At 40.8% G+C, this 25,065-nt stretch overlaps 1 protein-coding gene across 3 annotated transcripts in view; it reads left to right on the forward strand.

Annotated features, from left to right (window-relative positions):
• The first annotated feature begins 500 nt into the window (after positions 1–500).
• ABCB1 (ATP binding cassette subfamily B member 1) overlaps positions 501–25,065 on the forward strand; it is a 116,302-nt gene continuing 91,737 nt past the window's right edge. For all 3 annotated transcript variants that reach the window (XM_007170299.2, XM_057549499.1, XM_057549500.1), the window contains exons 1-4: positions 501–773; positions 1,306–1,379; positions 6,734–6,794; positions 18,152–18,323. In XM_007170299.2, the coding sequence (XP_007170361.2) occupies positions 1,312–1,379; positions 6,734–6,794; positions 18,152–18,323 (301 nt within the window). In that variant the 5' untranslated portion in view covers positions 501–773; positions 1,306–1,311. The remainder of the gene's footprint in view (positions 774–1,305; positions 1,380–6,733; positions 6,795–18,151; positions 18,324–25,065) is intronic.

Below are 25,065 nucleotides of genomic sequence, written 5' to 3' on the forward strand. Positions count from 1 at the left end.
GAATTAAAATGAGTTTTAAAACGCCTTGAGAAAAACATGGACATTCCCCTGATGGCTACAATCCGAAAATATTACATTCTTTTAATTACATTTCCACCCTGAAATGTCCGTTTCGACTTAGACGTTTTTTAAAAAAAAATCTTCCTATTTCTATTTCTCTTCAAATAAAACATGAACAGATACACCTTAGAAACTGTCTAACATACTGAAGAAAGACTTGCAGAAAAAATTCACCTGGCCTTTTTAAAGGTGCTACTTGGAAGGGAATTTTAACTCGTTCTAACTACAGAATGGGCAGTAGTATCTACTCGAGCCACAAGGAGCGAATTGTATATTCACATTTATATCTATCTATCTACACATACTTTGGTGGATATGGAGACTTGTTTGGACTTGTACAGACAGGACCCTGTAAATGTGCAAGTCCTTGGTGAGTCAGCTGATAATAAGCGTTCCTCTACTCGCCCTTTTGCTGAGGGGCAACAGAAGCGAGGACATTCCTCCAGCAATTCCAACCTGTTTCGTAACTTGTCGAGCAATCTGCGTTCAATCGAGCGGTCCCGAGCGGTCCGGCTGATTGGCTGGGGAGCGGAGCACCGGGGTGTGGTCTGCGCGCTCCCTACGCCACGGGAAGCCCGGACGCGTTCGAGTAGCGGCTCCTCCAGGCTCGGCGGCGGAGGCCGCTGTCCGCATCCGCCGCGACTTTCCGCTGGAGTCTGAATCTCTTCTTCCAAGATTCACGTCTTAGTGGACGTTCCAAGAGAAAGCCCGAGGTAGGGAAGCGCGAGGCTGGGGACTCGAGGGAGGCGGTTCGCGGGAAGGGTGGGCGCTCCAATTTCCTGAGCTTGGTCCCTGTGGGAAGAGGGCTTCGGAGGAGAGGGATTCCACTTGGCAAGTCCAAGGGGACCAAGTGAGGTGAGACTTATTCTCAGTCGGGGAGCTCCTGGGGCACCCCAGCCCCTAGTTTTCGGTGCTAGCCACGCGCGTCCTGGAGTGTGCTGCCCTGAGCCCGCAGAGCCAGCGCGGTGTCGGAAGCCGGGCTCTGAGCCCGCGGGCTGGTGGACGGCGAGGGGAACCGGGAGGCAGAGCCGCAGTGGAGGCGGGCAAAGTCCGGGCCGCACCGCAGCCCTGCAACTCTGCTCGCGTGCGGAGGCAAGTTTCTGCGGGGACCATCGCGCCTACGAGCGGCTGGAGCATCAGGGCGAGCGCCCCGCCCTTGCGCTCCTCGCGCGGGACTCAAGTTCAGCCTCACCTCCGCCTTCTGCGAATCTTGCGTTTGGCTAATCGGCTGTGGTTTCTCCTCAGGTCGCGATGGATCTTGAAGAAGGCCGCAGTGGAAGAGCAGGGGGGGACAACTTCTTGAAAAGGGACAAGAAAAGGTAGTCTGTTTCATTTTCAGACTTTACGTGGCTTGAGAGATTTGGGAAATTTGTTTCTAGCCTCCAGCTCTGAAATAAATGATCAGCTGATGATGATGATGATGTTTATCTTAAATGCAAGCAGTTGCAGAAGTTGGCTGGCTGAGTTGAGCACAGCATTTGCATGGTGAGCTTCTGCCTCAGCTTTCTGGTCCCATACAGGCCAGTGCTCATTTCCTTTTGGGTGTTTTATAACCTTCTGCTTTACAAGTGATGTTGGTCGCCGACGAGCCTGAATCATGTGCTGCTTGTGTTCTGCTTTGTGGTTCTTTGTTCCTTCTGGTAAAGCAGTCACATAAACATTGCATGTTTGTGGCATGGCAGATGAGACAGAAAGCCACAACTGCATTTAAGCATTTTTTTATTTTAAGGCAATGAATAGCTGACCCTTGTAGAAGAAATTGTGAGAGGAGTGTACTACCAAAGAAGTTACTAGAATGGTGTGAAATTATCCTGATTATTTATAGAGTTGGTACTGTCACCACATAGGGAAAATAACTGTCTTAAGTGAATTTTGATCACAATGCAGTGTCTGTACATGAAATTTAAAATTTTGCTCAATAAGCTTTTTGTTAGTAATAAATTGTAAAATAAAACAATTTAGTAAATATATTAATATTATTAGAAACCAAGCTTTGCAGTGTAAGAGAAAAGAAATACAAATGTGGTCATTAAATAAGCTTTTTAAAAACAATGTTAAATTTGAATTAGAAACTTCAGTGTGATTTCATGATTTTTTTTTAATAGTTCGGTTTCTGTCCACTGAAAGGGATAGCGGCAAATCGCACACTTAGTGTCAGATCTTGGTTTCTCAATATCGTTCATTACGAAAAGGAATCTGCGCCCCATAGAGAAAGGGCTAATACCAATTGAGCCTGAGCCTGGAGTATCTTTGTGGTACCTGAAAACAGTGGAGTTCAGGGCAGTTGTCAAAAAGGACCCAGGAGCTAGCTTGAAGGGGCTTCCACTGGCCGAATCTGGGACAGTTTGAGTGTCAAAAAGAATAATGACTGTACTTGATTGTGAAATACTGAATAAATGAATTCTTAATAAAATTCTGAGAGGAGGAGGAAAACTAAGGGTGAGAGAAGTAGAGAGAGAGAGAAAAAAAAACTTCTTTACAGAAAAATGCCAGCTATCATATTGAAACCTGCATTGTTATAATTGATTTGGGCAAGGATTGTTAATGCATCCTAAAGTGCTCAGAGAAATGCTGAATCTAAGAATTATCCACAATTCTTAATTGGAAAAAGGAAAGCGTGGTTTTCCAGTGGAGAGATTTTGCAGTTAGGAACCTTAACCAAGTGATCAGACCTGGCTTGGCTCATGGTGGAATAGACTTTAGTGACACGACATCACCAGGGAAGTATGTTTGCAAATCATTCAGTGAATCCAGTCAAGCTTCCAGACTAATGCTGTCCAATAGAAATATAATGTGAACCACATTTTTTTTTTTTTTTAAAGGATTTTCTTATTTATTTATTTATTTATTTATTTTATTTTTGGCTGTGTTGGGTCTTCGGTTCGTGCGAGGGCTTTCTCCAGTTGCGGCAAGCGGGGGCCACTCTTCATCGCGGTGCGGGGACCGCTCTTCATCGCGGTGCGCGGGCCTTTCTCTATCGCGGCCCCTCCCGTCGCGGGGCACAGGCTCCAGACGCGCAGGCTCAGCAATTGTGGCTCACGGGCCCAGCTGCTCCGTGGCATGTGGGATCTTCCCAGACCAGGGCTCGAACCCGTGTCCCCTGCATTAGCAGGCAGATTCTCAACCACTGCGCCACCAGGGAAGCCCCACATTTTTAATTATTAAGTTTCTAATAGCAACATTTAAAAAGTAAAAAGAAACAGGTGAAATTAACTTTGAAAATATATTTTAGGGATCCAAGTATATACAAAATATTATAATTTCTACATGTAATCAGAATTTTTAACAAGAGAGTTTACATTCTCTTTGTCATGCTAAGTCCTCAAATCTGGGTATTTCATACTTACTGCACATCTCAATTTGGACTAAGTTTGAAACAGACATATCCAAGATGTGGGACATTTTATAAGACGTCTGTTTTTGTTACTATGAAAAGTCAATGTTTGGCGGGGGTAGGTGGGGAGGAGGACTTCTAGATTTAAAAGAGAGACTAAAGAGACAAAACCACCAAATGTGATGTGTGAGCCTTTATTACATCAGTTCCAAAAAAGGAAAAACCTATAGAAAACATTCTTGGAAATTTTGAATGTGGATTGGATATTAGCTGATATCAAATTGCTGTTAATTTTATTATATGTGATAATGGTAGGAAAACATGTGAAGTGTCATGATGTTTGCAGCTTACTTTCAAATAGTTCAGCAAAATTTTAACAGTTATAATGTATACTTTGTTATGCAGATAAAGAAAATATGGTCAAAATGTTCACAGTTGTTGAATCTAGGTGAATTATTTATGGGTAGTCTTATTACTGTTCTTTTGATTTTTTTTGTTTATTTGAAAATTTGCGTAATAAAAAATTCCCAAATAAACAAAAAGAAAATAGATTACAAAGAGTGGAAGGTAGATATTTCCCATTTTGTTTTTGACTTTTAAATTGGTACCTTAAACAACTATGTATTTTTGACACAAACACTTAGGGATATTGGAGTAAGAAGTATTAAGGGTATGTGGAAGGAAATGATAAAGACATTTGACAGGTTGTTGGTTTCCAGAGGTGGAGGAAAGGGGGGCAAAGTGGGTGAAGGGAGTCAAAAGGTACAAATTTCCAGTTATAAAATAAGTCATGGGGATGTAATGTACAGCATGGCAACTATAGTTAATAATACTATATTACATATTTGAAAGTTGCTAAGAGAGAAAATCTTAAAAGTTCTCATCACAAGGAAAAATATTCTGTGACTATGTATGATGACAGATGTTAACTAGACTTATTGTGGTGATCATTTCACAATATATGCAAATATCAAATCATTCTGTTGTACACCTGAAACTAATGCAATGTTGTATGTCAGTTACACCTCCATTTTTGAAAAAGATGTTCAATAAATATTTGTGGGACATTTACTTATATTTATTCTTCAGAAAATAAAAGAGAGTCCACATTTTGAAGAACAGAAAAAAGATTCGTTTGAGCCTAAACATACCTTCATTTTATTGTTGATTCTTATCATGGCCTACAGACTTTTTTTTTTCAAACTAGAAATTGTTTTTTTGGTTAAGTAGCTCTTATTAAATTGTGCTCACCATTACTGATTTTAATCTGTTCTTAATAAAACTATATATTTTTATATAAATAGTTTATTGAGTTTTGAGCAGTTTTATTGAGATATAATTGACCTACAAAACCATGTAAGTTTAAAGTGTACAGCGTATGGTTTGGCTTATAAATATTGTGAAGTATTGCCACAACAAGTTTAGCAAACGTCCATCATCTCATATAGATAAAAGAAAAAGAAAAATTTCTTCTTATTGTGATGAGAACGTTTAGGATCTACTCTCTTAACTTCTATATATATGTGTGTATATATATATATATATATATCATACAGCAGTGTTAACTGTAATCATCTTCTTGTACATTACATCTCCAGCACTTTTTTATTTTATAACTGGAAGTTTGTACCTTTGGACCAGCTGCCTCTCATCCCCTCTCCCCCCTCTAATAACCACAAATCTTATTTCTTTTTCTGTGAGTTTTTTTTTTTAAACTATATTTGAAATTATAAAGAAGCACGTGGCTTTGCTAATAGGTATAATGCTTGGGTAGTAGTACCACTTGGCATATTTGTATTTGTTAAGATTCTTTATTAAAATGAGGCTTGATAAGCAACTTTTGCTATTTGTCAGCACTGTGTTTGAGCGGATGGGGATAAATGAGTCTTCTAGGAGGGGTGAGAGCCAGTTTATATGTGCATTTCCTTGCAACTGCAGTGTCTCAGAATTCTGAGGTTGCACCGGATAGCCTGGTGTTTGGGAGTTAGACTTTTCAGTTTCAATCTTGGCTTTGTTCTAGCTGTGTGACCTTGGACAAATTAGTTAACTCTTCTCACCTGCAGTTCTCTTGTCTTTAAAGGAAGGACAAAAATGTGCCTGCCTCACAGAGATTAAGATTAAATGAGGTCCTCTATGGGAAGTGTTTACTTAGCCAGTGTCTGGAACATTATAAATCTTCAGAGTAGCTGCAGTTTTAGAGAACGAAAAAATAAATAAAAAGCTTAGAGCTAAAACTCAATTATGTATGGCTATTTTTTTCCTTTCATCCTGATTCCAGGGATACTGAAACCACGCCTTTACTGGGAATAGGGTGGAACCAAATCTGAAGAGTTATGTTTGTGTATTTTGTGTGTTTTTATGTCTGTCGAACATTACTCCAAAGCCAAATATGGGGTAGACGCTGGATTTTTTTTTTTTCTTTAGAAGTTGCTTCAACTCTTTGACTTTGCTTAGCGTAAAGAACAAAGACAAAAATGAATTTACTTTTTGAACTTGAAAAGCTGTGTAAAAATAATGTAATTCTTCCCTGAAGTAGTCTTTCTTTTATAAATATGAAAATGTAGGTGCGGAGGCTAGTTTTGGTTGGTTTGCTTTCATATGCTAGGTGGCAGTTACATAGAATAGAAAACTAGTTAAAGAGTTTTGAATCTGCGCTCAAAATACTTGACCTTCCTATCTCTGCCTGAGGACCACTTTCTTGCAGTTTACAAACCATCTTTTTTGATGGTAATTTTTCTAGGTTACATTTATTGCCTTAATGGTCCATTTAGGGCTCCAGACATCTTTTCAGAATTAGGTTTACTCAAGGAAAGTGATTTAATTACCTTTCTCAGGGTAATTTATGCCCTGCATCTGTTTGCCACGACTCTCCACTAGGTAAAGGGAATGATTAAGGATAATATCTAGGTAGATAGATAGACTAGCTGTCTGCTGCTAGAATTACTCAGATGATAATTAAGGGGATTAAGTCTGGAAAGCATGAATGATTTTCTAATTAGAAGAAAAACAGGAAGCTCTCTTTTTTTAGTATTATTTTTTCTAATGCAAAAGTCTTGTGTCTCTGTGTATTCACCACAGAAAATTAGGAAATATCAAAGGCACAAGGAAGAAAATATTTTGGTAGAAATCTCAACACCCAGTGATAACCACATGTATAGATTTCTAAGGTATATGTAAACATACTTAAACTTCATAAATGGGATCATATTATAACCTGTTTTTTTAATAACATTGTAGACATGTTTCTTTGTCCTATTTGTTATTAAATATAAGCTCTATGTTAATTGGGTAATTAAAGATTTATATAGTTTTTAAAGTTTTATGTAATTCTATTGCTAGGTTTTTCAGTAAAAAAGATGAGAAGAAAGAAAAGAAACCAACTGTCAGTACTTTTGCAGTGGTGAGTTTGAATGTATTCACTATTCAAAGTGCTTTGGAAATTTGACTTCTCCTGATCTAGATAAGAGGTATTTCATCTGGTATAATACTTTCTTGGAGAGAAATTTGTTTGTATTTGTTAATGGAGAGGTATAATGAATTCGTTTAATTTAGTTTGTTTTCAGGGGAATGCCAATCATAACTTGCTGTGTACATTGAGCCTCCAGACTCACCCTTCCTAGCCTGGATTTCAGTATTCTCCTAGTTAGTTACGTCGCCAGTGATATGTTACCTATGCAAGCACTTCTCCCAGTGATGGTCTCAGCCATCTAGATAGAGGAAACCAGCCATGTGGAGCGTGGATCAAAGAAAAAACGGGGTACCCTGTTGACAAGGGCTCTAATCCTGGCGGGTTTGAGGTCAAAGTCCCAGACACTCATATGATAGAAGTTAGCAGTGGATTATTTATTAGTATGACTTAGTACATATCATTATTCTTCTGTGCTGAATAATTGAAAATCTGGAATTTGAAAACCTTAATATAATTAATTCTTTATCTTATTTTCTGGTTTCACGTAGCTGCTTAGAAGCTTTTCTTTAATCAGATTTGGATTAAGACAGGCTGGTTGATGGTCTTTCTCTACCTGGATCCTTTTTTTTTTTTTTCGCTGAGAATACAGATTTAGGTGAACTGTGCAAGTAGAACCTGGAAGACTACTGAACCAATTAAGTCTTGGAGTGCACACTTTATAATTCAGGCATAACACACCAAACAATTCTAAAATGTGTGTGTGTGTGGTGTTAGGGGGGATAGTCCATCTTGTAAAATGAATATTAGTAAATTGAACAAAAAAAAGCTTATAGGCAGGAAAAAAGAGTCGCCTTTTACACTGAGCACGCTGGTTATCTTATAAGAACTTCATCTTCCTGCACTGCAATTGCTCTTGCTAAAGTTCCACCTTTGAGTCTGTTTCCACTCTCTTTGGAATTTTGGGGAAATGAGGCTATGCACTTGGGTCCTTCTCAGAAAGACGACTTGAATAATCAAGTGACAGTTTTTATTTGTTTTAGATTTCATTCTTATACTAAAAGAAGCTTTGATGTTAAAATAGGGTTTATTGCCAAGTTCTATTAATTTCCGTTCTATCACTTGGAGACCAAAATATTTCTTTTGTAATTTTGTTTTATAAGTAACTTAAAAAATTAGTCTTATGTTTTAGAAAATTTAACAGACCTAATATATAGAAGTAATACTATCAATACAATTGAGCCCACGAAAGAGTAAACATCTGGAGTTTGAAGGCTAATAATTATAACATAAATACAGCTCTTTATGCCATGTGTTGCACTAAGTACTTCTTATATGAACGCATTTAATCTTTACAACTCCCTTGAAGATAGATACTATTTTTATTCTAATTTTACAGATAAAGAAAGTGAGGTGAGTCTTACTCACTTGCCCAAGAATCCTCAGCAGGGCCAAGATTCAGACCTAGGAAATTCATGTTGTAAATCTCAGTGCTCAGGATGGCATAGAAGGAATATATTCTAAGCCTTTTGAGGAAAAGCTATACTATTTAAGTGGCTTTTTCTCATGCCTTTTTCTTGAAGAGCTGACATAGTTAACTGTGAACTTGTGTATAAAACCCATATAGACAGGGACATGTTAAGAACATTTAACAGTAAAATGCTGATGCTATTGGCATTGCTGATTAATAAAAATTTCCAGCTAAGACAAAAACTGATATGTGTTGGGGGTTTCCAAGAACTCCAGGTTTGATGATTCACTTGGAGGACTCACAGGACTCAGCATATTGCCATACTCGTGGCTAAGATTTACAGCAAAATCAGCAATGGGCATAGGAAAGAGGGAGAGGTCCAAGAGAAGCCCCCAATGTCTTATCCCAGTGGAGTCAACTTTATTCCCCCAGCAATGAGTTGTGACAACACGTGTGAAATGCTGTCTGTCAGGGAAGCTCATTAGAGACTCAGTGCCCAAGGGTTTTTGACGGGGGGTTGATCATGTAGACGCAGTGTGTACCAAAATTCCAGACTCACAGAACGAAGGCAGACCTTCAGCATAAAGCACATTGTTTGTACAAACAGTTTGGCCACTTTTATCAGTTAGGGTGATGGTTACTCTCCCCAAAATCCAAATTCTAGATGCCAGCTAAGGGCTAACCTTGAATGCAGTCTCAGACTTGCAATGTTCACTGTTTTCTGTACACCATCCCTGTTAACTTTTTTCTACTAGAAGACTTTTTGGCAGTCTTGAGAAAAATGATGAAAAAGAGGTAAGAAATAGATTCAAATTTTTCTACTGGCCTTTATTTTATTTCTGTCAGGCTTTGTTTCAACATTTACAGAAACACAAAAGTTGGATAAAATCTAAAACAAGTGAGGAAATGGGACAACTGGAAATTAGGGCGGAAAAAATACAAGTTGGGCTACACTTCTTACACAAAGCACTCCTTAAGGGTCAAACACTCTTGCTGCAGATTCAACTCTGATCTTTCTACTTTATGTATCTTATTGAAACATTAATTTTTTTTCTAAATAGAGGATAGGTGGCAATGTTAAGTGCTTCCTCTGTGCCAGGCATCTGTTAAGCACCCATGTGTATTATTTAACTTCATCCTCACAGTGACCCTGTGATGTAGGAACTTGCGTTATTCTTATGGTCCAGATGATGAAACAGACTCAAGAGAGGTTTAAGCGATGTATTCAGTCACACAGTCACATAGCTAGTAAGGGGAAAGGCCCAGAATTTTGCCAAGATCTGCTTACGCTACATCCAGAGCTTTTAACAACTTTAATCATTTATGATAGTATGTGGTTGGTTAAAATTTTATTTGCCTGGAATTGAAGGGTTCTTTGTTGATGCTGTTATCTTCTGGCCACTTGGTCGTTCTTCATTGGAGACTTTACCACCTTGCTCAGTGTCTCCCTCTCCACCCCTGGTACTCCTACTATCTTGGGTGAGTTTTATGGTGTTATAAGGATAACCGCTCTTTGACCTTCACAGCGGCAGTAATTTTTCCCTCCCCTTTATTCCAGCCACCCACTCACATCCTGGATTTTGCTGTTACTTGGAACTGTTCTACCTCCAAAGTGCCATTCTGAAGCAGCCAGATTGAATTAGCCAGCCATCTCATCTCTCTTCAGTATGCTGTTTTCCTTGGATCTTGAGTCCACTGACCCATCAGTTTCCCATCAGCCCCTTCCTGTTTCCATTCCCTTTCTTATCAGTTTAGAGCAATGGTCATCACTTTAGTGATACTCTTGCCCGAACTATAAACTTCCTTTCACCTGTCACTTGTCATGCCCAGCCCAGGCATAATCAGCCATCTGCTTTCTTGGTGCCTGAACCCCGACAGCTGATCGGTGCTGGAGAAAAATCGCGCAATAGGCTGTATCCCACGCAGAAATCCTATTCCTCGTCTTCTCGCTGAGTGTGTTAAACCTCTACTCAAATTTCCCACTTTTCCCCACCTAACCCCAACTCTTGGTGGATGACCTCTTTTTTTGTTTCACAAACCAATTGGAAGCCACCTGACAGAAGTTCCTCAGGTCTTCTCTCCCAGTCTGACAAACATACCTGTACCTGGATCAGTTGCTTCTTCCTTCCCTCCTATTATAACAGGAAACATTTGGTTCTTAAATCTAATCACCCACTTGTACACTGTACTTTGGCTCCTATATCCTCTGCCTTCTCAAGGACCTTACGTTATTATTATTATTATCCTTTCTCTTCTGTATCCTCAATCTCTCCCTCTCATCTGGGTCTTTCCAATTGGTATTTACAGGTCACCTGTCTTTCATGTCACTCATGTCCTCCTTAAAGCCATCTCCTCTAGCTTGCTTCACAAATAGGAGCTGCCTTTGCTCTCTGTTTCACCTCCAAATCACTTCTTAACATATTATAATTTGGCTTCTATCTCCAACACTCACCAAATTCAGTGGACAGTCTATCCTGACCTTGAAGTAGCACCTGACACTGTGCACCGTATTCATTCCTCTTGTTTGTGTCTGTGATGCCACAGTCTGCTCATTTTCCTCCCAGTTCTTTGGTTCTTTTCTTGTGTCATCTTTGCCTGTGAACTTAGAATTCTCAACCCCTAATCCCAGGGGCCAGTGATAGTGTTGGCAGTTCTCTAGTTTCACATGACCATTTCCAAATCGTTTTCATGCAAAACTCCATCCCTGTTTGAGTTTGGTTCTGGACAATTATAATACCTTCTATCCATTTTCAGTGATACCCTCTACTAATTTCTAGTTACTTTTGCTCCTCCATTGAGGACCTTGTCGTTTGATTGCTTCTACTTCGTTCGCCTATGCTGTCATCGTTCTTCTGTTTTGGTAACCTTATTAATGCCTCCTAAGCTCCACATTCTTTGACCTCTTCAGTTCCAACAACCTTCATCCCTGCCTTCCTTTAGTAAATTACACTGTGGACAAAGACCTTTGGTTTATCATCTGGGTGGACTCCCACCTCTAATGCTGTAAACTCAAATGGATGTCTTCTTCTACCCCTGCTTATGATCCTTCTTGCTTGGCCATTGTTCCTTATTATCCATTTTTTGACATTGTGTATTCATTTTCTATTGCTGTCGGAACAAAATACCGCTAACTTAGCGGCTTAAAACAACACAAATGTATTGTCTTATCGTTCTGGGGCCCAAAGTCTCACTGGGCTAAAGTCAAGGTGCCAGCAGGGCTGGATTCTTCTGGAGGCTCTAAGAGAGAATCTGTTTCCTTCCTGGTTCAGCTTCTACAGGCTTCCTGCCTTCTTGGACTTGTGGCCCTTTCCTTACTTCACTCCACCGTCTTACTTAGCGTTCCTCCTCCTACTGACTCTGATCTCCCTGGCTCCCTCTTACAAGGACGCTTATGATGACATTGGGCCCACTTGGGTAATCCAGGATAGTTTGCTCATCTCAATATCCTTCATGTCTGCAGAGTCATTTTTACCACGTGAGGACACATATTCACAGGTCCCTGGGATTAGGACGTGCACATGCTTGGAAGCCGGAGCATTTTTCTGCCCTCCTACACCTGGTCAAGACTTGACTCTCTCAACCACTCTCTTACCTCCTAGTGCCCCTCCTCCATGTTAGCGCTTCTAAAACTTATTCTACCCACAGTAGTCACATCAGATCACCTCCGTTCCATCCTTCAAACCCTCGAATGCCTTTTCCTTTACACTTAGATGGGAAGTTGACAGTAAAACCAAACTTCCTCCTCTGGCTGAAGTTTGACCTCTGTCTCTGTAATCTGTTATCTGACCTCTGTCTCATCTCTGATTTCACGGCAGGCAGATCTCCTTCACCCTCTTCTTGCCACAGTGGTCATTATGTTTGGTCCTTGAAACACACTGAGCTTGTATTCGCCCCAGGACCTTTGCATTTGTTCTTTCTGCCTGGAACCTCTGTCCCCAGATTGTCACATGACTTTTTCCTTCCTGTCACTGAGGACTCAGCTCAGATGTTGCCTTTTCATAGAGACTTTCCCCGCCCGGCCCATCCGAACCTGCTGGCGCTGCCTGTCACTGTGGGACATCACCCTGTGTGATATTTCTTCTGAATACTTAACCACTGTCTGATTTCTTGTTTATGTTTGTCTCCTTTCTGAATCTAAGCTCCATGAGGGCAGGTGGTTTTGTGTGATTTCTTCCTTGCTGTGCTCCAAGTGCCTAGAACAGTGCCTGGAACTTTAATAGGTACTTAGATACTGAATGACTGTCGAATGCGTCTATTCCCTCTTGTACTATTTGCATACTAGTAAAATGTAATGTAAGTTTTATGAGGACAGGTAGCTTGTCTTACTCAAGCTACCTGTCCTCGTAAAGCTTGTCTTAGCTTGTCTTACTTGTTGCCAGTACCTAGAATGGAGCTTGATCCCTGTTTGGTGCTTAATAAATATGTTTTGAATGTTGAGTGAATGAATGAATGAATTCGCTGACTTCTGCCTCCTCCCAGGCACCATGGTAAGATCATGTTTGCCCTCTTGCCTGCTGAATATTACCTAAACCACTCCCCTGCCAGGACCTTCTGCTTCTTTGCCCTGGGAAGTCCATCCCTTGGCTTTCACTGCTGAGCATTCTTCCTCCTGTATGGTTCTGGTTCACCCCCTCTCTTCCCTGTCAACACCTGACCAAACATTTTCCATTTCCTTGTATTTATTTATTTATTTATTTATTTATTTTTATTTATTTATTTATTTATTTATTTTATTTTTGGCTGTGCTGGGTCTTCGGTTCGTGCGAGGGCTTTCTCTAGCTGCGGCAAGTGGGGGCCACTCTTCATCGCGGCGCGGGGACCGCTCTTCATCGCGGTGCGCGGGCCTTTCACTATCGCGGCCCCTCCCGCTGCGGGGCACAGGCTCCAGACGCGCAGGCTCAGTACTCGTGGCTCACGGGCTTAGTTGCTCCGCGGCATGTGGGATCTTCCCAGACCAGGGCTCGAACCCGTGTCCCCTGCATTGGCAGGCAGATTCTCAACCACTGCGCCACCAGGGAAGCCCCATTTCCTTGTATTTAAAGGGGCTCTGATTATAATGAAACTCCTGTTCTACATTTCACCTGATGTGTTACAACATTTTTTTGTCTACCTGCTCCCTCACTGTAAGCTCCTGAAAAGTTTTATGAACTTTTACGTTTCTAAAACCGATAACAGTACCTGCTTGTGTTGTATATTATTATATCCTTTGCCTAATAAAGTTTCTTTCATTAAGTATCGTTTTTAGCCTCATTACAGCTATGTGAAGCTTTCTGTGTATATGAGTGTTTTCCTTATTTTATAAATGTAGAAACTGAAGCTCAAGGTTATTAAGAGATTTTTTTTTTCCCCCAGAGTCTCCTTCCTAGTATATAACAGAGGTGGGACATTGCACTGAGGCTTTTGTCCTACTCAGCATTATGTTACCACTTTCCTCAAATCTTCTTGCTACTTTCCCTCCAGAAATCAGTCTTGCCTCACCTCACAAATAAATATGAGGTTTGAACTCTCTCAACTTTGTCCTCGTTCTCAGACACTTGTTTGTATCTGTGCTCACTTTTAGCTCATTTCTTCTAGCCTGAGATGAAGAGACATACCTTTGCCTGTTGGAGAACCATCCTGCTTTTACAAAGTTTTATTTTGATTTTTCAAACGTATAGAAAGGTGCAATAGTAAAATTCATACTCATGTAACCATTATCTATAACTAATAATGGTTAACATTTTGCCACACATTTCACCTGGAATTAGAGATTTCATGATGTTTTGTAAGTAACTACCTCTGTTTACATCTCTTAAAAATTTTCCTACCAAACATTTTCCTCTAAAACATAGTACAATGATCATATTTAACAAAATGAACAGTAATTCCGTAATACTATCTAATAGTCAGTTATATTCACATTTTTCCAGTTAGCTCCCCCAAATGTCTCTTGCAGTTGATTTGTTCAAAACAGGATCCAGTCAGTGATGATATTTGAATACTGTGTCTCCTGAGTCTAGAACACTTCTCCTTTTTTTTTTTTTTTTTTTTTTTTGGGCTGCACTGCACTGCTTGTGGAATTTTAGTTCCCCGACCAGGGATCTAATTTGGGCCCTTGGCATTGAGAGCGTGGAGTCCTAACCACTGGACTGCCAGGGAATTCCAAATTTTTCTTCTCTTTTTAAATGACATTGACCTGTGAAACGAGGTACCAATTGTCCTATAGAATGCTTCACTTTCTGGATGATTTTTATTACTTCCTTATGGTGTCATTTAACTTGTTATTCCATGCCTTGCATTTCTTATATGCTAAAAGTTAAGTCTAAAGGTTTTAATACACTCAAGTATTTTTGGTAAGAAATTGTATAGGGGATGCTGTGTACTTCATGTCTCATCACACCTGGAAACATCAAATGTCAGGGTATTCTACTTTTCTATGATACCAAGTTTGATCACTTGGTGAAGGTGATGACAGATTGGATCCCTCGACTGTAGAAGGATCTCTACCCCTTTGCAACTATGTGGGGTCTTGGGGCATCAGGGGATATCTTGTTTCTCCTAATAGTTATCGTGCCCATTGATGATCCCTCACCCCAGGTTCTCGAAATAATTACTTCTCTTATTTCCTAAGACGTTGCTCTATCTCAGTTTTCTTCCTGTGTTTTCACCAATGGTCTCTTTGACTGATTTACCTATAAATGTGTATATGATTTCACGAAATAGTTTTCCCTTGACATATCCCCCTCTAGTAACCATTCTCTCTCTTGCTTTTGTCCCAAGATCATGAAAAGGACAGTCAGCATGCTATCTACTTTACTTCGTCTCCAAATTATTCTTAATCCCACTCATTATTTCTTGCTAGATGATCTTGTCCACGCCCATGACTTCTGCTACATACGCTAGTGTCACAAAAGTACTCTTCAAACTGAATTTTCTACACGTATTCCCTGGATGGGCATGAAACAGGACCAAATGAGATTTCTCTGCCCCTTCTCTGTCCCCTTCCCCCCATATCTTTGCCTATTCTGGTTTACCCTGTCTCAGTGAAGGGTACTTCTTGGTCAGTTAGCTTCTTCCTGCTGCTTCTATACCTCACACCCCAAGCTTGGGAGACCCCAGTCTTCTCTGGGCACACTGTGATTGTTCTTGCCTCAACTTACTGTCCTTTCTGGTTGGAATGCCTTCCTCCTTGCTTTTAAGCCCTTGCTAAACTGTTAAAGCTGGGAGGAAGCATCACCTTCTCTATGAAGCTTTTCCACAAAGGAGGGAATGACCCATTCGCTCAATTTTGTATCTGCTCTACTCTGTATACCATGCTGTCAAGGCATGCAGAATATATATTGAATATACTTTTTTTGCTTTGCCTTCATCCTTTAAACACTCTGGAAGTGGGAGTTGTAACTTTGGTATTGATTTCTGGCTTTTTTCAGTCATTGAGTAGGCATTTAGTAAATGTTTATATTCATGGCCTGCTTGCTTTTATTATAATAGCCAGTGTTAGTTTTCGAGGTAAAATGTCCTGTGGGGTTGGTGATGAGGGAGATCCTTGTATATCAACCATCTTCTCTTCCTCTACTGAGGAATTTGATACTTTGTCCATTTTATAGTCTCTGATAGAAGATACTAGATACTAAATGGTTTCTGCTCATCTCTAACTACTTTTTTTTTTTTCTTCCTTAGGTGGATGAATGCTTAGTTAAGACAAAGTAAATAGTGGCAAAATTTAGCCTGTGTTTCAATGAAATACGAAAAAAAGGCAAAACATATTCTCCCTTAAAGGTTTTAATTTGTAAATAGGATGTTTTTAGATTATGGAAAATACGTCATTAATTTAAGCTCATTTGATTACAAATCCTTCTTTCCTTCCTCCCTTCCTCCCCCCCTCCCTTCCTCCCTTCCTTTCCTCCCGTCTTTCTTTCAATTTGCCTGCAATTAAAGAGATTATGCACATCTGTACTGGTCTCTGGGAAGCATGCATCTAACTCTTTCCTTTTCCTTCTTACTATGGAGACCTAATTAAATTAACATCATTTCACATTTGTGCTAATGCTGTTAGGCAGCAGATCTTTGACCCAAGCCACTTTTTTAAAGCCACAACACATGTTTCCTCAATGGTGATTCTTCTTGGTTGAAAAATCTTGAGCTGAAAAGTCGCTTCCATTCTTGGAAATCAGAGTCACAAATACTATCTTTCTGTTATTGTGCCATTATAGATTTTTGTAATTTCCCAGAATGTCCTATGCTTCTCATCAAACCCGCATATGTAAGAGAAGAAGGCAGATGAAATCAGGCATGTTCAAGGTGGTATGGCTGTAAATTGGTGCAGCCACTATGGAAAACAGTATGGAGGTTCCTCAAAAAACTAAAAATAGAACTACTGTATGATTCAGTAATTCCACTTTTGGGTATAGATCCAAAGAAAACAAAAACACTAATTTGAAAAGATGTATGCATCCCAGTATTCTTAATAACATTATTTACAATTGCCAAGATATGGAAGCAAAACTAAGTGTCCGTCAACAGATGGATGGATAAAGATGTGGTATACACACACACACACAGTGGAATACTACTCAGTCATAAAAAAGAATGAAGTTCTGCCATTTGCAACAACATGGATGGATCTAGAGTGTATTATGCTTAGTGAAATAAGTCAGTCCTGAGAAAGACAGATACTGGATGTTATCACTTACATGTGGACTCTAAAAAATACAACAAATAAATATAACAAACCAGAAACAGACTCACAGATATAGAGATCAAACTGGTGTTATCAGTGGGGAGAGAGAAGGTAGGAGGGACAAGATAGGGGTAGGGATTAAAGAGGTACAAACTACTGTGTATAAAATAAATCAGCTACAAGGATAAATTGTATAACACAGGGAATATAGCCAATATTTTATAATAACTTTAAATAGAGTATAATCCATAAAATTGTTGAATCACTGTTGTACACCTGAAACTAATATATTGTAAATCAACTAAACTTCAATTTAAAAAAAGAAGACAGGGCTTCCCTGGTGGCGCAGTGGTTGAGAATCTGCCTGCCAATGCAGGGGACACGGGTTCGAGCCCTGGTCTGGGAAGATCCCACATGCCACGGAGCAACTGAGCCCGTGAGCCACAACTACTGAGCCTGCACGTCTGGAGCCTATGCTCCGCAACAAGAGAGGCCACGCTAGTGAGAGGCCTGCGCACCACGATGAAGAATGGCCCCCGCTCGCCGCAACTGGAGAAAGCCCTCGCACAGAAACGAAGACCCAACACAGCCAAAAATAAATAAATAAAATTAAAAAAAATAAAAATAAAAATAAAATAAAATAAAAAAAGAAGACAGAGTGAGTCCAATATAAAGAAGCAGGTCAGAACTCAAAAAAAGAAACAAATGCCTATTTCTTTTCTTTTTTTAAATTACCTCAATACATTTATTTTTATTTATCTATCTATTTATTTATTTATTTTTGGCTGCATTGGGTCTTCATTGCTGTGTGTGGGCTTTTCTCTAGTTGCGGCGAGTGGGGGCTACTCTTTGTTGCGGTGCGCAGGCTTCTCGTTGCAGTGGCTTCTCTTGTTGCGGAGCATGGGCTCTAGGCGTGTGGGCTTCAGTAGTTGTGGCACGCAGGCTCAGTAGTTGTGGCACACGGGCTTAGTTGCTCCGTGGCATGTGGGATCTTCCTGGACCAGGGCTTGAACCCGTGTCCCCTGCATTGGCAGGCGGAATCTTAACCACTGTGCCACCAGGGAAGTCCCAAATGCCTATTTCTAATTAGGTTATCAGACCAAGGTGGTAGTAGTAGTAGTCTGAGAACTGTTTAGATTTCAGATATATTTGGAAAGTAGAGCTAACCATCCATGAAATTGTGCTAATTGTTCCTCTTCTCTGTATTTTCTCATTTTTTAGTTTCGCTATTCGAATTGGCTTGATAAGTTGTATATGGTGTTGGGGACTATGGCCGCCATCATCCACGGAGCTGGACTCCCCCTCATGATGCTGGTTTTTGGAGACATGACGGATAGCTTTGCAAATGCAGGAAATTTAGGAAACCTAAATACTTCAAAAGTAACTGCTGGAAGTAAGTATTGTTTGCTGTACTGATTTTGTTGGAATCTTTGCAGAAAAATCATTCGCTCAGAATGAAGTTTGTGGAGCTCTTACTAAATATGCACTAGTGTGTTTAGTGCTGTGGAGGGATCTGAGCTATAGTTCATATTTGTAATGAATCCCAGAAGATAATATTCACAAGCATTAGAGTATATACAATGGAAGTGCTGATAGAGATATATAGAAAAAGAGAGAGCTCTGTGAAGTCAGAAATATCCCAGGCAGTTTCAGGAGGAGGTATAGGAACCTAATCTGGACTTTGAATGATAACTAGGAATCAGTTGTGAGATTCTCTGACATATCAGATGTGGGTATAAGAGACAGGAGTCTAAGATGATTCAATGGTTTTTAGCTGGAGAAACTGGATAAACTGGATGCAGTTACCATCAGTTGAGATGAGAAAGATGGAGGGGAGAGTATTTTGGCAGTAAACACCAGAAATTTAATTTTGGACGTTGCCACAGGTTAGGCTCTTTGTTTTTTTTAAAAACCATTTATTTATTTATTTGGTTGCACCAGGTCTTAGTTGTAGCTTGCGGACTCCTTAGTTGTGGCTTACCAGCTCCTTAGTTGTGGCGTGTGAACTCTTAATTGCGGCATGCATGTGGGATCTAGTTCCCTGACCAGGGATCGAACCCAGGCTCCCTGCCTTGGGAGCTCGGAGTCTTATCCACTGCGCCACTGGGGAAGTCCCAGGTTAGACTCCTTGGAAACATGTGAAAATGGAGAAATGGGGAAAAGAGAAGTTGTTTGTGTGTGTGTGTGTGTGTGTGTGTGTGTGTTTTTTAGGATGAGAGAAATAACAGCTTGTTTGTATGCTAATGGAAATGATCCAAAAGAGAAGAGAAAGTGGTGCTCTGCGAGAGAGGAAAGAAATTTGTTTGAGTGATATCCTTGAGAAAGGATGGAATCTTATGCTCAAGATGGAATACTTGCTTGAGGCAGGAGCACAAATAGTTCACCCACAATAACGGGTGGGGAGAGAGAGTATTTGAGTGTCAGTGCCCAAAGGTGGGTAGACGAGGACATGAGAATTTGTGGAACTTTTCTTCTGATAACTTCAATTTTCTCAGTCAAATAAAAAGTAAGACATTTGGCTGAAAAAAGAAAGGCGATCGGAAACAAGTTTATGGGAATTCCCTGGCAGTCCAGTGGTTAGGACTCTGCGCTGTCACTGCTGAGGGCCTGGGTTTGATTCCTGGCTGGGGAACTAAAATTCCATAAGCCTTGTGGCTTGGCCAAAAGAAAAAATTAAAACAAGTTTCTTAGGAGAGTGAGAAAGTGAATGGACTAGGGTGTCACGCACACACACTTTCACACTCTCGAACTTGATTGAAGAGGGGACTGGTTGATAGCTGTGAGCTCCCAAGTCATGTTTGGTCAAGCATACCCGAAGACTTGCAACCTGCTGTGCAGTCAAGGGGTAGAAACCTTGATAAGGCCTGTTTGCGAACACACCGGAGAATAAAGTGATGTAGCTTTTGCAGGATCTTTAAGTCTCTGATGACTACTATGAATCCTTTCCCCCAGAAAATATGCATGCCAGTAAATAGGCATGCCAGTTGGGGGTATTTATGGATCCTCTGATACCTGTCTGTGCATCCGGGGAACTCTTTTTTGTGATTCTGAAGAGCACATTGTTTACCCTGAGGCGGGACTGCTTCAGTTCTGTGAAGACAGGTAATGAATTGGGCCAGAAAATTTTAGAGTATGTCTGAGCTCTGTAAAATTCTTACGCATTTATTATGCCCCTTCATGGCATTCGAAGGGACCTGGCAAAAGATGTACCACATTTGGACTGGCACCTTTCTTTCATACCGTTCACCAGAAGGAAGCACTTGGTGCTCTCTTGAGTTCATTGGTTCCCAGGCATGCTATAATTTAGCAATATTCTTTGGAGTTGATTCTCTCACCGCTTTTCAGGGCTCTGTGGTAGCTCAGCTGACTTTATATGTACATCTATGCGCATTCTGATCCTACCCACTTTTTATGAAATCCAGACACACACATTGATCTAACTGTGGGAGGTGTTCTACTTATCATGCTGTGCACCTGAATGCACTCCATAGAGGGCCAGCTGCTGAACTCAGCTGTGTTCATCAGGAAATATTGGGCTGTTAACACAACTGTTGAAAATTGGCCCAGTCTGGGAAGAGTAGACTATTACATGGCTGCCTGAAGCTAGCAGAGCTGAACTTGGATGGGCCACAGTAAACTTAACTTGTGCTATGTGGATTGGTCTTCAAAATTTATTTTTATTTTCTATTTTTTAATTTAAAAATTTTTTAAATTTATTTATTTATTTTTAGCTGTGTTGGGTCTTCGTTTCTGTGCGAGGGCTTTCTCTAGTTGCGGCGAGCGGGGGCCACTCTTCATCGCGGTGCGCGGGCCTCTCACTATCGCAGCCTCTCTTGTTGCGGAGCACAGGCTCCAGACGCGCAGGCTCAGTAATTGTGGCTCACGGGCCCAGTTGCTCCGCGGCATGTGGGATCTTCCCAGACCAGGGCTCGAACCCGTGTCCCCTGCATTGGCAGGCAGATTCTCAACCACTGCGCCACCAGGGAAGCCCCTAAAATTTTTTTTATACAATGTTTCATGGTTACTTTCCATTTCCAGCTGTTACAAAATACTGGCTATATTCCCCATGTTGTACGGTACATCCCTGACCCTATCTTACACCTAGTAGTTTGTATCTCCCACTCCTCCACACCTATATTGCTGCCACACACACTGGTAACCACTAGTTAGTTCTCTGTATCTGTGAGTCTGCTTCTCTTCAAGCAAATGAGCCTGGATAAAGGTGCTTGTGATTTTAGACACGTTGTGTTAAAGGTGACAAGTTGGGTACAAGTGTAAATGATATCCAGGCAGTTTAAGAAATGAGACTGAATCTTGGCATAAAGAATTGGACTAGAGATTTGACAACATTTGAGTTGAAGGAATGATAAATCTTCTGGGATAGGATATGGAGAAAAGTAAAAGGAATGGGGAGTTCTAAGCCTTGAGGAAGACTCAATTTTTAGCAGTAACTAAAGCCAATTTTTACTGAGCATTTAATATGTGCCGGGCACTGTTCTTAGTGCTTTACATATATTAACTCCTTTATTTCTTTCATGGGCATGAGGTTGATACTATTATTATCTATACATTACAGATGAGGAAACCAGGGCCCAGAGGGTTGAGTATATTTAAGTTGCCTGAGGTCATAGAGTTAGTAATTAGTCAGTATTTGAACCCATGCAGACCAGTCCCAAGTCCATGCACCGAAGGAGACAGAGGGACACCCAGAAAGGAAGACAGTGAGGATTATGTGTTAATCGAGAAATGAAAGTACGTGGGGGAGATCTGCCATGTCTCATTGTGGGTAACACCCAGAAGTACTCTTCAAATAAACTCTTCATTATTTATTGTCTCTAATGGTTCAGTTGATGGTACATCCACATGAATGGCTTCCCTCTTTCTCCATAACTGTATCATGGTTGGTTCTGTTTAGTCTCCTACCAGATTGTGGGCTGAGGAATGGAGCAAATTAGATACTCAAATTCTAGTACAAGTTAATAATTCAGAGAAAAAGGGGAAATGTGGAAATATATTTATATTTGTATTATATTTATAACTTATATTTATCATTTACCATTTCTACTCTCACTTCTCTAAAACTCATATGAGGAACATGGAAACTATTTGTAAAATGCCAGTTCTCAAAATAATATCTATATTTTGCTGCTTGAACTATGAGCATATAAATCACACGCAGATCTTGAACGTGTGTTTCAAGACCTTGGTGTTGTAAACAGAAAAACATTGCCATCTGTGTCCTCAAGGCTAGCATTATGAGTATTCTCCAGACTAGAATGTTAGCTAATACTTCAGTTCTAAGTACTTCATAAAAATTTCTGTGATGGATGTTTTCTTTTCATTTGCTCAAGGCTTTCCTCTGCTGCTAACCATTTCATGGGAAAAATTCTGAGAGATAAATTTCTGGAAAATTGAGTACCAAATAATGACAGAATATTTAGTAGTATATTGTTTAGTGTGGCAGTTTATTTATTTATTTATTTCATTTTTTTTTTTTTTTAAAAGGAATTCCTTTATTTTTATTTTTTATTTATTTACTTATTTATTTTTGGCTGTGTTGGGTCTTCGTTTCTGTGCGAGAGCTTTCTCCAGTTGCGGCAAGCAGGGGTCACTCTTCATCGCGGTGCGCGGGCCTCTCACTATCGCGGCCTCTCTTGTTGCGGAGCACAGGCTCCAGACGCGCAGGCTCAGTAATCGTGGTTCACGGGCCCAGCCGCTCCGCGGCATGTGGGATCCTCCCAGACCAGGGCTCGAACCCGTGTCTCCTGCATTGGCAGGCAGATTCTCAACCACTGCACCACCAGGGAAGCCCTATTTCATTATTTTTAAAATTATTTATTTATTTATTTGGCTGCACCAGGTCTTAGTTATGGCACGTGGGATCTTTAGTTGCTGTGTGCGGGATCTTTAGTTGCCGCGTGTGGGATCTTTAGTTGTGGTGTGCAGGATCTTTTAGTTGTGACATGCAGGCTCTTAGTTGCGGCATGCATGTGGAATCTAGTTCCCTGACCAGGGATTGAACCCGGGCCCCCTGCATTGGGAGCGTGGAGTCTTAACCATCAGGGAAGTCCCAGTGTGGTAGTTTATTTTTAAGTTTGAGTTAAAACTTAAAATATGACTAGTTTTTCTAGAATAGTAGTTGCAGTGTAGTATGGTCAGATTTTTTTTTTTTTTTTTTTTTTTTTGGTTACTATTGGGGAAATGTTTCTTCGAGCCAAAAAGTAGATTAGTTAGAATGTAATCTCTACAATATATTATAAAAGTCAGCAAAAAAAAAAAATGAAGATAGACAACACCTGACCCATTATAGGTGCTTAAGAAGTGGGATGAATAAATGAAAGACGGAATCACAGAATTTTGTAGGTGAAAAAGAGCCTAGAAAATTATCTGGCCCAAACCCATAATTTGATAGAGGTAGAAACCAATGCTCAGGAAGTTGAGACACAGTGACCAGAATGGAATTGCTTGTTAGTGGACAGAGCTGAGTTCCTGGGTCAGGAATCCTGCCTTTTATTCTGGTATTTTTCCCACTCTACTTGTGGTTTCAAACTCTGCCTAAAATTGAAGCAAACGCTAGTACTTTTCACTTGGTCTTTTCTCTCCCTAAGGTGCCATCCTGTAGGCTTACGTGTTGGTACATCAGGCAGGTCAGCCCCAAGGCACAGCTCTTCAGGCCAGTGTGAAAGCAGCACACGTGAGGTGACTGTGGCTCTCAGAGTCACCTCTGTCACCTGCAGTCAGCTCAGCCACACTGAGTGGCAGGCAAGTGCCAGAGGGATTGATCCCGGCAGAAGGTCCAAATTCCTCTTGCTTGCGTGTGTGTTTTTTTTTTAATTGGAGTATAACTGCTTTACAATGTTGTGTTCGTTTCTGCTGTACAATGAAGTGAATCAGCTCTATGTGTACATATACCCCCTCCCTCTTGGACCTCCCTCCCCCCCTCCCCCCCCCATCCCACCCACCTAGGTCGTCACAGAGCACGGAGCTGAGTTTCCTGTGCTTTATAGCATGTTCCTGCTAGCTAGCTATTTTACATATGGTAGTGTATATATGTCAGTCCTAATCCTCTTGCTTGTGTTTGATGGAGTTTCCTGCACAAGACTGGGAAAACTGGAATCCTAGCATTCTTGAGTTAGAACGGACCTTGCAGACCATTGAAAGCAGTGGTTTGCTAACGTCTTTAATCAGGGAGTCCCTGGGTGTAAATTACATCTGTCATGGATGCTTGCCAGGTAAAACAGGAAGTTTGCGGCATGCGGGATCTTTTAGTTGCAGCATGCAGACTTCTTAGTTGCGGCATGTGAACTCTTAATTGTGGCATGCATGAGGGATCTAGTTCCCCTACCAGGGATCGAACCTGGGCCCCTTGCATTGGGAGCGTGGAGTCTTACCCACTGGACCACCAGGGAAGTCCCTTACTTGATTTTAGAAAAGGCTTTCCTTACCCCAGGTAGTAAGGTAGTGGTCTGCTGTGTTTCTGTTTAATTCTACAACATGTGAGACACATGTACAAAATAAGAGAATGGTTGGTTGGAGTATTTTGATAAATGGTCTGTGTGTGTGGTAGCTCTGTGAAACCCTTGTACATCTTTGGGACAAGCTTGCGTACAGCAGATAGAGCAGGGTGTGCACTGAGGGTACAAAGATAAATGTACCCTCCTGTTCTCTAGGAGCTCACACCAATGGGAATGGAAGGAGGAGATGGGTATAAACCATGATATGTCTATTCTAGTGTTGATTTAGTAAATTGAATTGTGTGTCAGTTACTCTGGAATCCTGTCAGTCACCCTATTTGGGGGTAAGCCACTTGGGAGGAGGTCATATTGAGCTCGTTCATGGAGGAGAGGTCTTTTCCAGGAGCAAGATCGTGGTAAAAGGGTAGAGAGAGGAGAACGAATAAAGGCTTGGAGGAGGAAAGCTGTCATCACTTCTCTACTGCATCTCGTCTTAGTATGTGGAAAGTAGTTTTTAGTCTGAAAGGGCGGAGCTTAGTCTCATGAAATTTAAGCAAAATATTTTGTCGTACCCGGTTTCCTCTCTAGTCCCCAAGGGCAAAGGCTTCAGGAACACAACAGTCAAGCAGAGACTTGGGCACTGTTTTCTTTTATGCTGCAGCTTCCCCGACCCCGACCCCG

This window comes from Balaenoptera acutorostrata, chromosome 7 (assembly GCF_949987535.1).
Source record: "Balaenoptera acutorostrata chromosome 7, mBalAcu1.1, whole genome shotgun sequence".
NCBI classification, from domain to species: domain Eukaryota; kingdom Metazoa; phylum Chordata; class Mammalia; order Artiodactyla; family Balaenopteridae; genus Balaenoptera; species Balaenoptera acutorostrata.